The 20,338-nt window shown below is 47.1% G+C and overlaps 1 protein-coding gene across 8 annotated transcripts in view; it reads left to right on the top strand.

Moving 5' to 3' along the window:
• LOC139226617 (caskin-2-like) overlaps window positions 1-20,338 on the top strand; it is a 260,876-nt gene that overhangs the window by 163,827 nt on the left and 76,711 nt on the right. For 7 of the 8 annotated variants that reach the window (XM_070857494.1, XM_070857493.1, XM_070857490.1 and 4 more), the window contains 3 exons: window positions 3,099-3,196; window positions 5,026-5,171; window positions 14,085-14,180. In XM_070857494.1, the coding sequence (XP_070713595.1) occupies window positions 3,099-3,196; window positions 5,026-5,171; window positions 14,085-14,180 (340 nt within the window). The remainder of the gene's footprint in view (window positions 1-3,098; window positions 3,197-5,025; window positions 5,172-14,084; window positions 14,181-20,338) is intronic. The other variant, XM_070857495.1, reaches the window with a different exon arrangement.

Below are 20,338 nucleotides of genomic sequence, written 5' to 3'. Positions count from 1 at the left end.
CAGAAGATTCGTCAAGCATGATTTCCCTTTCATAAATCCATGCTGGCTTGGACCGATCCTGTCACTGCTTTCCAAATGCACTGCTATTTCATCCTTAATGATTGATTTTCCCCACTACTGATGTCAGGCTAACCGGTCTATAATTACCCATTTTCTCTCTCCCTCCTTTTTAAAAAAGTGGTGTTACATTAGCTCCCCTCCAGTCCATAGGAACTGATCCAGAGTTGGAAAATGATTACAAATGCATTCACTATTTCTAGGACCACTTCCTTAAGTACTCTGGGATGCAGACGATCAGGCCTCGGAGATTTATCGGCCTTCAATCCCATCAATTTCCCTAACACAATTTCCCGCTTTATAAGGATATCCTTCAGTTCCTCCTTCTCAATAGACCCACTGTCCCCTAGTACATTCGGAAGGTTATTTGTGTCTTCCTTCATGAAGACAGAACCGAAGTATTTGTTCAATTGGTCTGCCATTTCTTTGTTCCCCATTATAAATTCACCTGAATCCGACTGCAAGGGACCTACTTTTGCCTTCACTAATCTTTTTCTCTTCACATATTTATAGAAGCTTTTTCAGTCAGTTTTTATGTTCCCTGCAAGCTTCCTTTCGTACTCTATTTTCCCCCTCTTAATTAAACCCTTAGTCCTCCTCTGTTGAATTCTAAATTTCTCCCAGTCCTCAGGTTTGTTGCTTTTTCTAGCCAATTTATATGCCTCTTCCTTGGTTTTAACACTATCCTTAATTTCCCTTGTTAGCCACAGTTGAGCCACCTTCCCCGTTTTATTTTTACTCCAAATAGGAATGTACAATTGCTGAAGTTCATCCATGTGATCTTTAAATGTTTGCCATTGCTTATCCACCGTCAACCCTTTAAGTATCCTTTGCCAGTCTATTCTAGCCAATTCACGCCTCATACCGTCGAAGTTACTTTTCCTTAAGTTCAGAATACTTGTTTCCGAATTAACTGTGTCACTCTCCATCTTAATAAAGAATTCTACCATATTATGGTCACTCTTCCCCAAGGGGCCTCGCACAACAAGGTTGCTAATTAGTCCCTTCTCATTACACATCACCCAGTCTAGGATGGCCAGCTCTCTAGTTGGTTCCTCAACATATTGATCTAGAAAACCATCCCTAATACACTCCAGGAAATCCTCCTCCACTGCATTGCTGCCAGTTTCGTTAGCCCAATCAATATGTAGATTAAAGTCGCCCATGATAACTGCTGTACCTTTATTGCACACATCCCTTATTTCTTGTTTGATTCTGTCCCCAACCTCACTACTACTGTTTGGTGGTCTGTACACAACTCCCACTAGCGTTTTCTGCCCTTTGGTATTCTGCAGCTCCACCCATACCGATTGCACATCATCCAGGCTAATGTCCTTTCTTACTATTGCATTAATTTTCTCTTTAACCAGCAGCGCCACCCCGCCTCCTTTTCATCTCTGTCTATCCTTCCTAAATGTTGAATACCCCTGGATGTTCCCAGCCTTGGTCACCCTGGAGCCATGTCTCCGTGATGCCAATTATATCATATCCGTTAACTGCTATCTGCGCAGTTAATTCGTCCACCTTATTCCGAATGCTCCTCGCATTGAGGCTTGTCTTTTTAACACACTTTGCCCTTTTATAATTTTTCTGTAATGTGGCCCTTTTTGTTTTTGTTTTTTGCCTTGGGTTTCTCTGCCCTCCACTTTTACTATTCTCCTTTCTATCTTTTGCTTCTGCCTTCATTTTATTTCCCTCTGTCTCCCTGCATAGGTTCCCATCCCCTTGCCATGTTAGTTAACTCCTGCCCAACAGCACTAGCAAAGACTCCCCCCAGGACATTGGTTCCGATCCTGCCCGGGTGCAGACCGTCTGGTTTGTACTGATCCCACCTCCCCCAGAATCGGTTCCAGTGTCCCAGGAATTTGAATCCCTCCCTCTTGCACCACTGCTCAAGCAACGTATTCATCTGAGCTATCCTGCGATTCCTACTCTGACTAGCACGTGGCACTGGTAGCAATCCTGAGATTACTACTTTTGAGGTCCTACTTTTTAATTTAGCTCCTAGCTCCCTAAATTCGTCTCGTAGGACCTCATCCTGTTTTTCACCTATATCGTTGGTACCTATATGCACCATGACAACTGGCTGTTCACCCTCCCTTTTCAGAATGTCCTGCACCTGCTCCGAGACATCTTTGACCCTTGCACCAGGGAGGCAACATGCCATCCTGGAGTCTCGGTTGTGGCTGCAGAAACACCTATCTATTCCCCTTACAATCGAATCCCCTATCGCTATAGCTCTCCCACTCTTTTTCCTGCCCTCCTGTGCAGCAGAGCCACCCACGGTGCCATGAATTTCGCTGCTGCTGCCCTCCCCTGATGAGTCAACCCCCTCAGCAGTACCCAAAGCGGTGTATCTGTTTTGCAGCGGGATGACCGCAGGGGACCCCTGCACTACCTTCCTTGCACTGCTCTTTCTGTTGGTCACCCATCCCCTATCTGGCTGTGTACCCTTTACCTGCGGTAAGACCAACTCGCTAAACATGGCTATTCACGTCATTTTTCAGCATCGTGGATGCTCCAGAGTGAATCCACCCGCAGCTCCAGTGGCGGATACACTTCCCGCACACGTAGTCGTCAGGGACACCGGAAGCATCCCTGACTTCCCACATAGTACAGGAGGAGCATAACACGTGTCCAAGCTCTCCTGCCATGACTTAACCCTTAGATTAACTTAATTTGGCAACAACAATACTAAAGGTTACTTACTGAAATAGAAAAGAAAAAGAAAAGCTACTTACCAATCACCAGCCAATCACTCACCCCCTTGGCTGTGACGTCACCTTTCGATTTCTTTCTACTTCTTTTTTGCCTCCTTGCTGCAGCTGCACCGGTAGGCCCCTCCGACTCCCCGGACTTTTATAGGCCGCCTCCTCGACGTCCCGCTCGAAGTCCCCTCGAAGATTCCATGGCCATGGAAAACGGAGAGATCTGCTTTGATGAGCGAAGTCACCAATAGACATACCAAGGTTCTCAGCCCCAGGGGCCTATGTTAGTTGGTGACTCTGCTGGTTGTTGAAGTGTGTGTGTTCTGTCGGCAGGTTCTCAGCCTTACATCATGCTGCACTCAGTGGGAGCACTGAGCTCATTTCGCTGCTGCTGGAAGCTCAGGCGATGGTGGACATCAAGGACAGCAATGGTTCGTATTGTTCATTTGCTGTATGTATTCTTCTCGCCCTCATTCGTAAAGACTTTCATGGCTTCGCCTCGCCCTATCCTGTCTTCCAGCCCCACAACCCTCCAAGATCTCTGCACTCCTCCAATTCTGGCCTCATGCGCATCCCCGGATTTTCATCGCACCACCATTGACGGTCGTGCCTTCAGTTGCCTTAGCCCGAATCTCTGGAATTCCCTCCCAAAACCCCTCTGCCTATCCGCCTCTCTCTTGTCTTCAAGATGCTCCTTTAAACCCACATTCATCACATTTATTGTGCGTACATTGACTACAGTGTTTGTCTACAACAGTAACTGCACTTCAAAAATATTTAATTCACAGGATATGATGTACATAGCAACATCCTGTTCCACCTCTTCATCTCTCTCTCCTATAAAACCCACCTCCTTAAACCAGAACAACTTGCATTTATATAGTGCCTTTAATGTAGAAAAACTTCCTAAGGCGCTTCACAGGAGTGTTATCAAAAAACATTGCCACTCAAGCACAGAAGGCGACATTAGGACAGGTGACAGGTAGGTTTTAAAAAGTATCTTAAAGAAGGAGCGTGAGACGGCGAGGTTTATGGATGGAATTTCAGCGCTCAGGGCCTCGGCAGCTGAAGGATGGCCGGCAGTAGTGGAGTGATTAAAATCGGGATGCTGAAGATGCCAGAATTGGAGGAGTGCAAAGATTTCAGAAGGTTGTAGGGCTGGAGGAAATTACAGAGATAGGGAGAGGGAGGCCCTGGAGGGATTTGAAAACAAGGATGAGAATTTTAAAATCGAGGCGTTGACGGACTAGGAACTAATGTAGGTCAGCGAGCTCAGGGGTGATGGGTGAGCGGGACTTGGTGCAAGTTAAGATATGGGCAGCAGAGTTCTGTTTGATAATGATCCTGTGAAGCGCCTTGGGATGTTTTACTACGTTAAAGGCACTATATAAATGCAAGGGTTTTTTTTGCCAGTTACATCTCCCCCATTGGTGCTGGCTGCCGCACTTCCTCCTCCAATCAGTAGAGGGGGAGATGCAGTGACATGTTTTTTCTTGTATCGGAAGATAGAAACAGGAGAAGGCTGTTCAGCCCCTCGAGCCTGCTCCGCCATTCGATTAGACCATGCCTGAACTGTACCTCAACTCTATTTACCTGCCTTTGATCCACACCCCTTGATACCCTTACCCAACAAAAAATCTATTGATCTCAGTCTTCAAAGCTGCAAGGACCCCCAGCATCCACAGGGGGAGAGAGTTCCAGATTTCCTCTACCCTTTGTGTGAAGCAGTGCTTCCTTATTTCCCCTCCTGAATGGCCTGGCTCTCATTTTATGATGTCCCCTCGTTCTTGATACCCCCACCAGAGGAAACAGTTTCTCTCTGTCTACCCTATCGAATCCCTTTATCATTTTAAACACCTCGATCAGCTCGCCCCTCAAGGTCCTAACGGCAAAGGAATACGAGCCAGGGTTACGCAACAATTCTTCAATGATTGGCCATTCCCAGTTCATCATTGGCCATAATGTCCTCAACCACAGGCCAGTCCTAGATTATTGTCTATGATCAGGCCATTCCCGGGTCGTCTTTGACAATGGGTCGCTATTACTGTGTACTTGGGGACTGGCGATATCGGGCTATCCACACTAGAACATTGGCTGGTTATGGTCACGGGTGCAAGGGACTAAACAAATAAAGGATTGAATTGCCAATTCTTAACAATCCATATAAGGGAAACCTGTGATCTGATACCAGGATTTGCCAGGGTTTTAATGTACTGATTTCTGACTGCGTTCCTTTGCTCCTGTTTTATGTTCGATGAAGGAATGCGACCATTGCACTACGCTGCATGGCAGGGGAAGGTGGAGCCAGTGCGCTTGCTCCTTCGCGCGGGAGCAGTGGTGAATATGGCCTCGCAGGACGGGCAGATCCCGTTGCACCTCGCTGCGCAATATGGACATTATGAGGTGGTAAGTACGAGTTGCCCCTCTGCTCCCACCCTGGAGGGGTCCATCATTATCGTTCCTTATTTAAGGAGGGACATACTTGCATTGGAGGCAGTTCAGAGAAGGTTGATTCCTGGGATGAAGGGGTTGTCTTATGAAGAAAGGTTGAGCAGGTTGGGCCTGTACTCATTGGAGTTTAGAAGAATGAGAGGTGATCTTATTGAAATGTATAAGATTCTGAGGGGGCAGAGAGGATGTTTCCATTTGTGGGGGAATCTAGAACTAGGGGCCATACTTTCAGAATAAGAGGTCGCCCATTTAAAATGGAAATGAGGAAGAATTTCTTCTCGGAGGGTCGTGAATCTGTGGAATTCGCCACCCCGGAGAGCTGTGCAGGCTGGGTCATTGAATATATTTAAGGTGGAGATAGACTGATTTTTGCATGATAAGGGAGTCAAAGGTTATGGGAAACGGGCAGGGAAGTGGAGTTGAGAGGAAGATCAGATCACCCATGATCTTATTGAATGGCGGAGCAGGCTCGAGGAGCCAAGTTTTTTTTAATGTTTTATTCGTTGCCAATCTTTCCAATTCTTTGTGAGATCAACTTGTCAGATTACAAACGCCAAAGGTCACCTTGGGCCCATTCAAGGATCACTCTGCGCCCAATGTTTTTGCTCTTAGCCAAAAGGCCTAGAGCCCAAGCACCGTTCCTGGAAGTACTGCAATACCAGGTTCGTGCCATGGAGGTGGATGGGTCAAGCCCCCCACCCACCTCCTATTTTGAGGAGCCAAATGGCCTACTCCTGCTCCTATTTCTTAAATTCTTATGTTAGACCCATTTAGTCCGTTGGTACCACAGCACAACATAGGAAGACCTCTCTTGGGCCAATATGGCTCCTCTTGTGTGGGTACTGTCAACCCGTCAGCAAAGTTGCTCCCATCACCATCAGTGTTGGACCTGTTGTGAGATTTCTAAATCTCTGGCATTAAATTGACAGCGAGACCAATTCTTTTAAAAACATTTGGAATAGTTTATTAAACGCACACACAAGCACATCCATCAGAGAAACAGCAGCCCTCAGCTATCCAATGGATCTACTTAGTTACAACAGATACAATGATGTTACAATAAAAAAGGTATACACTACTTCCCTCTGGCGAAGCACACGGCCTGATTCTTTGTTTGTAGAGGGAGGTCCTGCCATGTGCTAAGGAGAAGAGACAGAGCAATCTTTGGCTTGAGTTTTTATACCTCTTGAGGCTATAGTTTCTCAGAAAGCCTCAGGATTGGGTCTTGGTTCCAGGGCCATTCCTGATTGGTTTCTCCTCATACATGTGTCTGTCTGGAGGGCCAGTGCCATTCCTTGATTAGGTTAATGGCTTTCCAATTAGCACCTTTTCCAGTTTGGTGAGTTTCAGAGCCATGCTGACATGAACTTGGGAACGTCATCCATTTTGTTTCTTTTAACACTGCAGCCATTCCATATAATCTACACTTTTAACATTTAAATATATATATATAGAGAGAGAGAGAATCAATCTTATCATTACTGAACACTTTTATTCTTACACTATCACCACCAGTACTTCACTCCCGTGTGAAGTGACGATCGAAGGGGAAACTCGATATGTGCATGAGCGAGAAAGGAATCGAAGGATATGCAGCTAGAGTAAGATGAAGTAGAATGGGAGCAGAAACACGGAATAGCTCAGTTGGGCTGAATGGCCTGTTTCTGAGGTGTCCATTCGATGTAATTCTCGTGCTGCACTGTTCAAACTCATGACGGAACCCATCCCACCAACTTTGGAACGACACAGTTTCTAATACTGCTGGGTGGTTTTTACACCTCAAGTGGATGTAAATTCTATTTGGACACCGTCTGCTGAGATCTGAGAGATAGCACCATGGATGGAGTGGAGCCAATGGCTTTCCGCAAAAAGATTATGGATTCAAATCCCACAAGTTTCCCCAGTTTTCCATTCTCTTAGGGAAAATTAATTGAGCCTTGCCAATACGGGAGGGCTACTGGGAGTACAAGTATAGTCACTGACCATGGTACCTACTACCCGTCCTCCTCCTGGCCCAAGACCACAGAAATAGAGCTTCTGTGGTCAATTTGGGTGCAGGAGGTAGGGATGAAGAAACTGCATCCACAATAGCCTTTCATTGTTCCATTCAGACTTTTATTGTTGGAATTTGTAATGTATTTGCTTCATGGGTTCTTTGCTTAAGAATTCATAGCAACACATTGCTATTAAGAACTAGTTGGTTTATTAGCAAAAGGTTTAACAATCACACTACACATTACTAGTTCATCCACCAGGCTCACAACCACCTGCCTCATCGTGGATCCCCCGAACCCAACTGGCCGGGGTTTTATTGAGTCTTGTGAACATCACGTGACTGGCTAAGCCACTTCCAACTCAACAGCTCTACAAACCTGTGAGCATACTCACATTATAGAATTGTCGCACGGTGCGGGTAGGAGCTGTGGCTTGTTCCGAGCCCTCCCTGGTGAATGGGCACCTTGCCTGGTTAATGTATCAGGACCTCCTCCACATGCTGTTTTGACATAGTCACTGGGTCAGTGTCTTTTTGATGAATTCGCCTCACCTTTCCTTCTATCTTCCCAATTCCCTCTGATGTTCTCCTCAGTCCACCGTCTGGCTCCAGATTATGGTTCCGTGGGCACAGGCCGGCCTCTGACACCTCACCATCCTTCCATCGTTGTGTGCCTGGACACTGACTGTCAACAGGTGACTGGAAAATGGGGCCGCACGATTGACCCCAAACCTGCCTTCGCCCAGTTCATGCACACAAGCACATTGCAACGTGGGTCCCCGGGCAAGAATCAGGAGCAGGAGGCATCACTGATTGTCCTCTCCTTATCCGGGGGGGGGGTGGGGGGGGGGCGCGGGGTGGGAGTGGGGACACACTCCATTGCATTCTTTAGCCACTGCTAACTTGAGATCGGCTGACCCGACAGAGATGGGGAATCAGATCCCCTGGTTGGCACGGCTGAATCTCAGGGCACCTCACAACTGGCCTCCATTTTGTTTCCAGAAAGGACGTTCAAGTCCAAAATAGACTTTGAAAGTATTACCTGAGCGGTAATGACGCTAGCTCAGCTTATTAAAGGGGCAGTTGATGCTTTGGGGGCCATTTTTCAGACAGTTCCAGCTGGACTGCCGGCCCTGTGAGCAGATGTTTGTGCCGAACCCGGATGTATTTGTGGGCAGCCGATGCCAATTGGGCTGTTTGTTTTGGTGGGACAATGATGTCACGGCACTGTTGATTGCACACTCCCCTCTCCTGCTGCGGTGAGGGCTCTCTGCAGACGCCGCCCCTTTAAATCTCCAGCTCCCTTCTTTAAGGATACACTTGGGCCCTACATTTATAGTGGGTGGGATTCGATGTTTGATGAGGGTTGTTGAGTAACGCTGCAGTTTGTTATTAAATTGCCTGTTATTATCAGTGCCTCCCAGACAGCACAGCGACACGGCCTGCTGGGGCTTGTTTGTTTTCAGAGGAGGCTGCGTGTTTAAAGATCATTGTCGACTTTCATCAGAAACACAAAAACAAACCTTTCCGTACCCATGAATGGGAAAGACAAACACTGATTGCACAGGAGCACGGGGTGCAGCAGAAGGTGAGATAGTTGGGCAAGACTGCCGGGGTGATTGCAACAAGGAGGGGGTGGGCCAAGGCCAGGTCGTGTCAGTGACAGGTCAAGGAGACATCACGTGGGGCAGCAGAGTCAGATCAGGGGCACTGCCAGTGTGGGGAGTGTGGGATCAGGGGCACTGCCAGTGTGGGGAGTGTGGGAACAGGGGCACTGCCAGTGTGGGGAGAGTGGGATCAGGGACACTGCCAGTGTGGGGAGTGTGGGAACAGGGGCACTGCCAGTGTGGGGAGTGTGGGAACAGGGGCACTGCCAGTGTAGGGAGTGTGGGATCAGGGGTACTGCCAGTGTGAGGTCAGGGGCGCTGCCAGTGTGGGGAGTGTGGGATCAGGGGCACTGCCAGTGTGAGGTCAGGGGCGCTGCCAGTGTGGGGAGTGTGGGATCAGGGGCGCTGCCAGTGTGGGATCAGGAGTGCTGCCGGTGTGGGTTCAGGGGCATTGCCAGTGTGGGATGAGGGGCACTGCTAGTGTGGGGCCAGGGACACTGACAGTGTGGGGTCAGGGGCACTGCCAGTGTGGGATCAGGGGCGCTGCCAGTGTGGGGTCAGGGGCACTGCCAGTGTGGGGCCAGGGGCACTGACAGTGTGGGGTCAGGGGCACTGCCAGTGTGGGATCAGGGGCGCTGCCAGTGTGGGGTCAGGGGCACTGCCAGTGTGGGGGCAGGGGCACTGCCAGTGTGGGGGCAGGGGCACCGTCAGTGTGGGGAGTGTGGGATCAGGGGCGCTGCCAGTGTGGGATCAGGGGCGCTGCCAGTGTGGGATATGGGGCGCTGCCAGTGTGGGGTCAGTGACATTGCCAGTGTGGGGTCAGGGGCACTGCCAGTGTGGGGTCAGGGGCACTGCCAGTGTAGAGAATGTCAGTGTCGGGCCAGTGCCGGTATGTTTCAGTCCCTGAATCAGGGAAGCATCATGTGTGACAGGGCTATAGCCAGTGGGTGGGACTGTCAGGCATTGCATTGGTTGACAGTGTCAGTCAGGTGCTATTCGGGAAGATATTGGGATACTTGTACCACCTCAAACTCCAAGTGCGGAATTTTTAAGCAGCGTTTATTCCTGCGCACGCTGCAGCTTTGCTCAAGCTGAACGAAAGGGTTAAAGATCGCTGCTGCTGCCAGTGTTATAAATACAGATCACACTGAGTCTCATCAGAACTGACAGCTGGGCCAGTGAACAGCCCCGTTCAGCTCCCGCACACTCATTAATCTTCATCAGCTTGGTCACTGCTCACTTCCAGACACCTCAGCACCAGGGAAACACAATTCTTCAGCTCGCTCGTCGGCATATTTCAAATGCTCCTCTCGATCTTTCGCAGCCCGAGGCCCACACCAAGCAAAATAATAAAAAAGCAACGATTCCCTGCCTCTCGGGGTTGCATAAATCTGGGCCAGGGAGCGAGAGAGCGATCTTCCCACCTGGGAGCTGCCCTCTTACACCTCCGACTGGCTGTCTTGAGAACTACATCGGCACAGACAAATGGTTGGCTGATCGTTTCAAAGTTTTTTTTCTCGCATTACATATTCATTCTCTGTCCTCATACCTGCTAGAATAATTTAACACAACAAAGTGGATGAGGATGGGAGGATCTGGATATTATCGAATGACAAAAAACCCCCATACATTTCTAAAGTTCCTTGTCAGATAGTCAAAGCATCTCTGATGCACTTCACACAAGGAATTTCTCTGAAGTGTAGCGGCTGTTATGTACATAAATACATCTGTCCCTTTTCCGTGTCAGCAACATCCCATAGTCAGCAATAAGACGAATGACTAGCTCAGCAAGGGACTTGAGCATATAATCCAGGTGGACACCCAGGGCCAGCACTGAGGGAGTGCATCACTGTCAGAATCATAGAAATTTACAACATGGAATGAGGCCATTTCGGGCCATCGTGTCTACGCTGGCCGACAAAGAGCTATCCAGCCTAATCCCACTTTCCAGCTCTTGGTCCGTAACCCTGTAGTTTACAGCACTTCAAGTGCACATCCAAGTACTTTTTTTGGGCCCAAGTTTGTCGACTTTGTAGAAGAAAAACCGCGCCTAAAACTTACCTTGGTATTCTCCCCGCTGCTGGAACATTGCAGGCCCTTGGCGTGACGCAGCAGAAGCAGTGGGGGACGGAGCCAGGTCCCGGCGCTAGAGTGTGCGCGCATGTGTAGTAGCTCCTTGCCCCTACAATCTTTGCAGGTTGCGTGGGAGGGGCCCGAAGCACGTCGCCCCTAGCCCTGGCCAAATGGCTTTCCCTGCCGCATTCAGCTCAAGCATATCATATATATCAATGACTGAATGATTTCCCGTCTCTCTCGCTGATCCAAAAGACTTTCAGTAGCTTATTAATGATTTAGGTTGCAGCTAGACGACAGATTCCAATTTGGGATGAGCATTTGACAGATTGTGTCTGTCAGCTGTCAGACAGGCGGAGACTAGACCCTCGTTATGCTGCGGACTGACCTCAGTCTGACTGTTGGTGAGATGCAGTGGGAGAGTTCCAATTCACGTGCGCTTCAGTGACTATTTAGAACTCCAGTTCCCCTGGCAACTCATTTTTAGTGTTAGGGAGGGTATGAGCAGGTACACCCACTTAGTCGGTATTTATTCCGCTTTAAAACTGCCCGAAGCACACCATCCGTAGCCCTGGCCGAATGGGCTCCCTCATCGGCGGCCCTCTGTGTTCCCTAAGGTAGGGCTTCTATTTTTTATTTGTTATTGATTGATTGATTGCTTATTACTTTGATCTTGGTGCTTTAGGTACAGGGTTCCTTCAATTTTTTATTTGTTAATTAATTGCTTATTACTTTTTGTGCTTTGTTTAGTGCTTTGTAAGTCTTGGTGCTAGCGGCAGGTCCTCTCAGCTTCCTTGTATTTTTTTATTTGTTATTGAATACTTATTTTTGTGCTTTGTTTAGTGCTTGGTGCTTTAAATGTATTTGTGCTTCTTTAATGTTGTTGTGAAGGTCTTTAGTGCTTTGCAAGGTCCCCTCACTTCCCGTCACCACCCCCCCAATCTCTGGCTACCTACGCTGATTTCTTAACTCACCGCAGGGTTTTTCTGTGCGGACACAAGTGGCTACATACGCTGGCCTAAGTTAGTTTCGAGTAACTTTTAGCTGTCTAAACTTGCTTAAATGACCAAAACAGGCATAAGTGGCTGGTAAGGCCACCTTTTGGGGAAAAAAACTAAACTAAAAAAAACACCTAACTAACTCACTTACACTGGAGCAAATTAAATGGGCAGAATTGCGATTTTTAAGATACTCCAAAAAAATCTAGTTGCTCCAAAAAAACAGAGCAACTCCTAGGCAAACTTGGGCCCTAAATGTGTTGAGGGTTTCTGCCTCGACCACCCTTTCAGGCAGTGAGTTCCAGACCCCCAGCACCCTCTGGGTGTTGAAATGTTTCCTCATCTCCCCTCTAAATCTTCTACCAACTACTTTAAATCTATGCCCCCTGGTTGTTGACCCTTCTGCTATGGGAAATAGGTCCTTCCTATCCACTCTAGCTAGGCCCCTCATAATTTTATACACCTCAATAAGGTCTCCCCTCAGCTTCCTCTGTTCCAAAGAAAACAACCCCAGCCTATCCAATCTTTCCTCATAGCTGTTTACATTGTACATTAATGATTTAGACGAGGGGATTAAATGTAGTATCTCCAAATTTGCGGATGACACGAAGTTGGGTGGCAGTGTGAGCTGCGAGGAGGATGCTATGAGGCTGCAGAGTGACTTGGATAGGTTAGGTGAGTGGGCAAATGCATGGCAGATGAAGTATAATGTGGATAAATGTGAGGTTATCCACTTTGGTGGTAAAAACAGAGAGACAGACTATTATCTGAATGATGACAGATTAGGAAAAGGGGAGGTGCAACGAGACCTGGGTGTCATGGTACATCAGTCATTGAAGGTTGGCATGCAGGTACAGCAGGCGGTTAAGAAAGCAAATGGCATGTTGGCCTTCATAGCGAGGGGGTTTGAGTACAGGGGCAGGGAGGTGTTACTACAGTTGTACAGGGCCTTGGTGAGGCCACACCTGGAGTATTGTGTACAATTTTGGTCTCCTCTAACTTGAGGAAGGACATTCTTGCTATTGAGGGAGTGCAGCGAAGGTTCACCAGACTGATTCCCGGGATGGCGGGACTGACATATCAAGAAAGACTGGATCAACTGGACTTGTATTCACTGGAGTTCAGAAGAATGAGAGGGAATCTCATAGAAACGTTTAAAATTCTGATGGGTTTAGACAGGTTAGATGCAGGAAGAATGTTCCCAATGTTGGGCAAGTCCAGAACCAGGGGTCACAGTCTGAGGATAAGGGGTAAGCCATTTAGGAGAAACTTCTTCACCCAGAGAATAGTGAACCTGTGGAATTCTCTACCACAGAAAGTTGTTGAGGCCAATTCACTAAATATATTCAAAAAGGAGTTAGATGTAGTCCTGACTACTAGGGGGATCAAGGGGTATGGCGAGAAAGCAGGACTGGGGTACTGAAGTTGCATGTTCAGCCATGAACTCATTGAATGGCGGTGCAGGCTCGAAGGGCTGAATGGCCTACTCCTGCACCTATTTTCTATGTTGCTATGTTTCTACTGCACTGGGGCCTGTGATTGGACAATACTGCACTCCTTCTGTGCTGCTCTGGGGTCTGTGATTGGACAGTGCTGCACTGGGGTCTGTGATTGGATAGTACTGCACTCCTTCAACACTGCACTCCTTTAGCACTGCACTGCAGTCTGTGATTGGCCAGTACTGCACTCCTTCAATACTGCACTGGTGTCTGTGATTGGACAGTGCTGCACTGGAGTCTGGGATTGGAGAAGAGTGCACTCCTCAGTGCTGCACTGGAATCTGTGATTGGCCAGTATCACTATACTTTAGTTGTAAAGGATTGGGCGCTTGCGTCCTGGAGTGGGACTGAACTTTGACCTTTTGCAGAAAAGGCGAGAGTGCTATGAATTGAGCCAAGCTGATCAGGAGTTATTTATCCAGCCTGTACATTGTATTTAATTCTCTTGTAATCATGCCAATCCAAATAAAGACAGTTTAGAAATATCTCAAGGTATAAATGGGAAGCTTAAGTGTCTTTGAAGGATATTCAAAGGTTTCGATGAATTTTTTGACTGTCAATAATGGAGTTGCAGGTCAGTGTAGTGAAGCTGGGAGAAAAGCTGAAATGAAGGGTTCTGTTGTCTGTACATACAGAGGGGACTCGGTTTGCGGTTGTCCACCTGGTGATGTCAACATTGTTCTTATTCTCTCTCACAGTCCGAGATGCTTCTACAGCACCAATCCAATCCATGCATCATAAATAAGGCCAAGAAGACACCACTCGACCTAGCATGTGAGTTTGGCAGACTAAAGGTAAGGTTATTCACTCTGTTTATGAATTAATAACACCTTTTAGTGCTCTGTAAAACAGGACTGTCCCCGCGATCTCAAAGGTCAAGTCTATGTCAACAGTAAAATCAAATGCAGTATCATAAATGGGGCAGGTTAAGTACCTATAAGAGAAAGAAAGACGTGGATTTAGATAGCGCCTTTCATGGCCACTGGACATCTCAAAGCGCTTTACAGCCAATGAAGTATTTTTGGAGTGTAGTCACTGTTGTAATGTGGGAAACAAAGAGGACTATTTGGAAGGAGCTAAGTGTTGTGATGAAGCTGGGTTGCTGTACAAACGTGGGGATTGGGCCAGTAAGAAGTGAACGTGGGCGTCGGGGTGAAGATGTGCGGAGAGATTGGGCATAGGAGTGTGGAGAAAGTATTGGGCATAAAGGTCAAAGGTGGGCAGTTAACTTCAGGCCTCACCTTGAGTTTCGTGGCCCAGTTGCAGGATTGTTGACAGAATATTGGAACCTGAACGGGTGGGAAGCCTCAATGCCAAGCTATTTTAACCGTGGACATTGATTCGAGTGCTTCAGGTCCCGGTTTGGGATGGCTGAATTTCGTTTCCTCTTCCTTTTCAATTTTCTCCCCTTCTCTTGACATCATCAGAATGGCCCAGGTGTGAGGAGGGCCCTGCAAGGAAAATTGGCCTTTTTAAAATCAAAAATGAAATTGAAAGTTTTCCCTCTCTTTTATAAGGGGGAGCACTATTAATATTAAGCATTCTCTCCCTAGATTTCAATTCCCCCATTAAGTGTGATACAATCCCATGAGTTCTAACCTAATGCAACTCTTCAAGGTGAACGTTCACCTTTAGTGCTGCTTGTATAGAGCTCCACACTCCCCGAGTGCATGTCAGGGGAGACACCCATGCCCCCAGTGGGGAAACTGCAATCAAACGTAGCTACATTTGTCCGTAGGACCCCTATTTGCATATTCAAGTTGGTTCCCGCCATTTTCGCGGGATGGGGGGAGAGCTGGCCGATCAGTGGAGCACTACGATTTTTGGTCCACTGTTTTTGCCCAAAAACAGGGATGTAAGTCGGCCCGCGAGTCCGATAGGCTACGGTACATCTCAAAGCACTTGACAGCCAATGAAGCACTTTTGGAGTGTCGTCACTGTTGTAATTATGGTGGTTATGTTACCAGACTAGTAATCCAGAGGACGCCATTTCATGTCCTACCATGGCAGTTTGAAAATTTCAATTCAGTTTTACAAACAAAACCAAGAATCTGTCGGATTGTCGTAAAAACCCAATTGGTTCACCAGTGTTCCTCAAGGGATAAAAACCTGCCATCCTTAACCTACACGTGACTCCAGTCCACGCCAACATAGTTGACTCTTAACTATCGCCTGAAATGGCCGCGAAAGACACTCAGTTGAACCAAACTACTAAGATTGCACTTTAAGAAGAAGCCCCACCACCTTCTCAGGGCAACTAGAAGGAAAGACTTGGATTTATATAGCGCTTTTCACGACCACCTCAAAGCGCTTTACAGCCAATGAAATACTTTTGGAGTGTAGACACTGTTGTAATGCAGGAAACGCGGCAGCCAATTTACGCACAGCAAGCTCCCACAAACAGCAATGTGATAATGACCAGATAATCTGTTTTTTTGTTATGTTGATTGAGGGATAAATATTGGCCAGGACACCGGGGATAACTCCCCTGCTCTTCTTTGAAATAGCGCCATGGGATCTTTTACGTCCATTTGAGAGAGCAGACAGGACCTTGGTTTAACGTTTCATCCGAAAGACGACACATCTGACAGGGCAGCGCTCCCTCAGCACTGCACTGGACTGTCCAGTCTAGATTTTTATGCTCAAGTCTCTGGAGTGCGATTTGAACCCACAACCTTCTGACTCAGAGGCAAGTGTGCTACCCACTGAGCCACAGCTAAGACCAGGGATGATTAATAAATGCCGGCCTTGCCAGCGACGTCCACATCCCGAGAATGATTTTTTTTTTAAAAGTCCTCCCTGAATCTTTGAGATTCTGTCACACTCTGCTCGGTTTGTATAGTGCCGCGCAGTCCCATCCTCAGCTTGTTCGTGTCGTTTAAATTGAGAGGACAGCGGTCTCTGCTGTCTTGTTGTGATGGGGTGGGGGAGGTGGGGGGGGGCAAAGGAGAAAGGTCAGCCTCATTGCTCTGATGTGAAATGGGAAAATCAAAAGGCAAAATGTCTGTTCTTGAAAGAATGAGTGCAACTTAGGATGAGCATTTTGAATTCCTGCAATATCATGCACTTTCCTGGCGAGATGGCTTTGATATTGTCAAAGTGATAATCTCAGCGCAGAACTAACTGTCGTTCCTGACAGCAGACACGGGCAATTTCAATAAACTGGGTAAAAGCTGTGGGATTTGCACGTAGACAGGGATCCCCCAGAGAGGCAATGAGATGAATATTAAGGAACGATCAAACAGAAATCTCTGAGCTGGTGGATTGATTCAGTGAAGTAATGCACACAGGCACACACTGTCAGTGTCTGACAGGCAGGCAGTGTTCGAGAAGGGAAAGGATTTGACTTTATTTTGACAAATTTACTTTTACATAAAAAACACAATCTTCTCAGGATGAATGTGCTTCATACATTTCATCTCTGGCACCACCAGGAAGACTCAGTGAATGAGAGGCCCTGTACTTTTTCTAACAAATAGCAAGCAGCAAGGCTTGAAGACCTCGATGTTTTTGACAATATTATTGCTGAAGTGAATAGTGCAGTTGTCTTATAGTGCAGTTAATCTTGATTTTCAGAAAGCTATTGATACAAGTTCCACATGAAAGACTTCTAATGAAGCCAAAGTCAGCAAAATCAGGAAGAGGGAATAAGACTGGTTCAAGAAGGTGTTAAAAATAAGACATACAGAGCACTTCCGAGAGGTGTAATGGCAGGCTGGGGGAGGCATTGACGGGGGGTCCCGCAGAGATTGGTGCTTGAATCTTTAATAGTTTTCATCTGCACAACATGGCCTGAATGCCAAAAATCAAATGATAGTTTGTCAAATTTGCTGCTGACATTAAGGTAGGGAGAGCAGCACAGAGGGAGCACATAGCTAAACACGTGCAGATAGATTGAGATTGGTTACGCAACGGGCCAAATGAGAAATGATATTTATCACCGACAACAATAACGTATTTCACCAAGGCCGAATAATGTGAGTCGTAAGCTGAATTCGAGTCGGGGAAAGGAACATGAATGTAATAGTGAACCTGGCACTTTCAATGTCAGGCAATGTGGCAGAGTGAGTTTAAAAAGCTGAAAGAATGTTAAGGTTCACGAGAAGGTTCACTCGGTTGATTCCTGAGATGAAGGGGTTGTCTTATGAAGAAAGGTTGAACAGGTTGGACCTATACTCATTGGAGTTTAGAAAACTGAGAGATCATCTTATTGAGATATATAAGACTCTGAGGATACTTGACAGGGTAGATGCAGAGAGGATGTTTCCCCTCGTGGGGGAATCTAGAACTAGGGGGCAGAGTTTCAGAATAATGGGTTGCCCATTTAAAACGGAGATGAGAAGGAATTTCTTCTCTCGGAGGGTCGTGAATCTCTGGAATTCTCTGCCCCAGAGAGCTGTGGAGGCTTGGTCATTGAATATATTTAAGGTGGAGATAGACAAAACTGGAAAGTTGTCTGACCAGCATTTATCCCTCAACCAATACCACCAAAAACACATTAACTGGCCAGTCATCTCATTGCTGTTTGTGGGAGCTTGCAGTGCACAAATTGGCTGCCACATTGCCCTACATTATGACAGGGACTACACTTCATAAAGTACTTTATTGGCATGTGAGGCGATTTGGATATGAAAAACCTGAAATAAATAGGTTCATGCTTTCCTTGAGGCCCACACCAGAAAGATCACAGCTCATCCTCAAGAAGAAGGGAGAGGCCGTCAAGTGAGGGAGGCTGGGGGCAGGATTTTCCAGCCTAGATTTCCAGACAATCGAGAACAGCAATCTCACAGGACCTCAGATGTCCTTTCACAACTATTTCCTTCGAATGGCATATTAAACCTAGGCCCCCGTCTGCCCTCTTAGGCGGACGTAAAAGATCCCATTGCACTATTTTGAAGAAGAGCTGGCCAATATTTATCCCTCAACCAACACCACTAAATCAGATTATCTGGTCATTATCACATTGCTGTTTGTGGGATCTTGCAGTGTGCAAATTGGCTGCCGCGTTTCCCACATTACAACAGTGGCCACATTTCAAAAGCAGTTCATTGTCTGTGAGGTTCTTTGGGATATCTTGAGATCGTGAAAGGTTAAGATCTACAATTGTGCCAACAGAATCAATATATGAATGCAAATAGATGTTTACAAAATGTCCAACAACTCAACCCAATCAATGACTTGTCCAAAACTTAATGCACGTTCAATAATAAAATCAATCCTTCACTCCTGGCCCAATCGAATTTGAGAAAGTAGGGTAGGATTTATGCACCAAGTCGTTCTGAGTGGAGATAAACCTCATTAAAATCCTGGTATCAGATCACAGATTTCCCTTATATGGATTGTTAAGAATTGGCAATTCAATTCTTTATTTGTTTAGTCCCTCGTGACCATAACCTGCCAATGTTCTAGTGTGGATAGCCCGATATCGCCAATCCCCAGTAATAGCGCCCCATTGTCAAAGACGACCCGGGAATGGCCTGATCATAGACGATAATCTAGGACTGGCCTGTGGTTGAGGACATTATGGCCAATGATGAACTGGGAATAGCCAATCATTGAAGAATTGTTGCATAATCCTGGCTCGTATTCCCTTGCCGTTAGGACCTTGAGGGGCGAGCCGATCTAGGTGTTTAAAATGATAAAGGGATTCGATAGGGTAGACAGAGAGAAACTGTTTCCTCTGGTGGGGAATCAAGAATGAGGGGACATCATAAAATTAGAGCCAGGCCATTCAGGAGGGAAATAAGGAAGCACTGCTTCACACAAAGGGTAGAGGAAATCTGGAACTCTCCCCCAAAAGCCTGTGGATGCTAAGGGACAGTTGGAGCTTTCAAGGCAAAGATTGATAGATTTTTGTTAGATAAGGGTATCTAGCATAGGGATATGGAGCAACAGCGGCTAAATGGTGGAGCAGGCCCGAGGGGCTGAATGCCCTCCTCCTGTTCCTATGTTCCTAAAATAATCTGGGAGCTACTCGCTATTAACGACTTATTGGAATTGCCATATCAACATAAGCCAGTGATGGATCAGCATTGACGAGATCCATCAGTTGGTGAATGACATCTCCCCAGTCCTTCCTACTTATTTCTCACTTTCCATTAGTATCTCTATTTTTTATCTCATAATACTCCTGTGAAGCGCCTTGGGATGTTTCACTGCGTTAAAGGCGGCCCCGACCTGCGAGGAAACATCTGCGGCAGGTCGGGGTCTTAAAAAGAATGGCGAGCGGCGGCACTGGGAGCAGCATGGCAGCATACCACTCCAGCTGGTGCAGTAGGGCAACGGCAGTGAAGAAGGTGACTGGATTGAACATCGCCATAACCCATTGATTGGAGCGTGGGCAGGTACAGCAGGAGAGGTCGGGGCGAAGTAGCGGCGAGAGATTGCAGAGCCACATGATCGGGGCCCAGGAGAGGTGTGGGTTCGGCACCCAAAAGAGGCGAGGGCCCAGGAGCAGCACGGATCAGCCCACACTGCGATATGTGTGCGCACTAGGTCCTTGCAGCAGAGCAGGTCTCCAGTTGTCTTGATTAATCCTTGCCACTGGACCAAGGCCTAGCTCTGTCAAGCCCGTGTGGTGGCTGGTGTGCAACGGCCACCACACGTTAAAAGAATCCACACACAGGCATCTTCCACCCTTCAACATGTAGTCCGGGTCCCTTTTTGATGTGGAAGCAAGTCATCCTCGATCTGAGGGACCGCCTAAGAAGAAAACGAAGATAAATACAAGTTGTTGTTGTGCATCCTATAAGAACATAACATAAGAAATAGGAACAGGAGTAGGCCATACGGCCCCTCGAGCCTGCTCCGCCATTTAATACGATCATGGCTGATCCGATCATGGACTCGAGTCCACTTCCCTGCCTGCTCCCCATAACCCCTTATCCCCCTATCGTTTAAGAAATTGCCTATCTCTGTCTTAAATTTATTCAATGTCCCAGCATCCACAGCT

The sequence above is a fragment of the Pristiophorus japonicus genome, chromosome 16, assembly GCF_044704955.1.
Source record: "Pristiophorus japonicus isolate sPriJap1 chromosome 16, sPriJap1.hap1, whole genome shotgun sequence".
Lineage (NCBI taxonomy): Eukaryota > Metazoa > Chordata > Chondrichthyes > Pristiophoridae > Pristiophorus > Pristiophorus japonicus.
The sequence above is the reverse complement of the archived record's forward strand: the minus strand, read 5'-3'. Positions and strand labels throughout refer to the sequence as shown.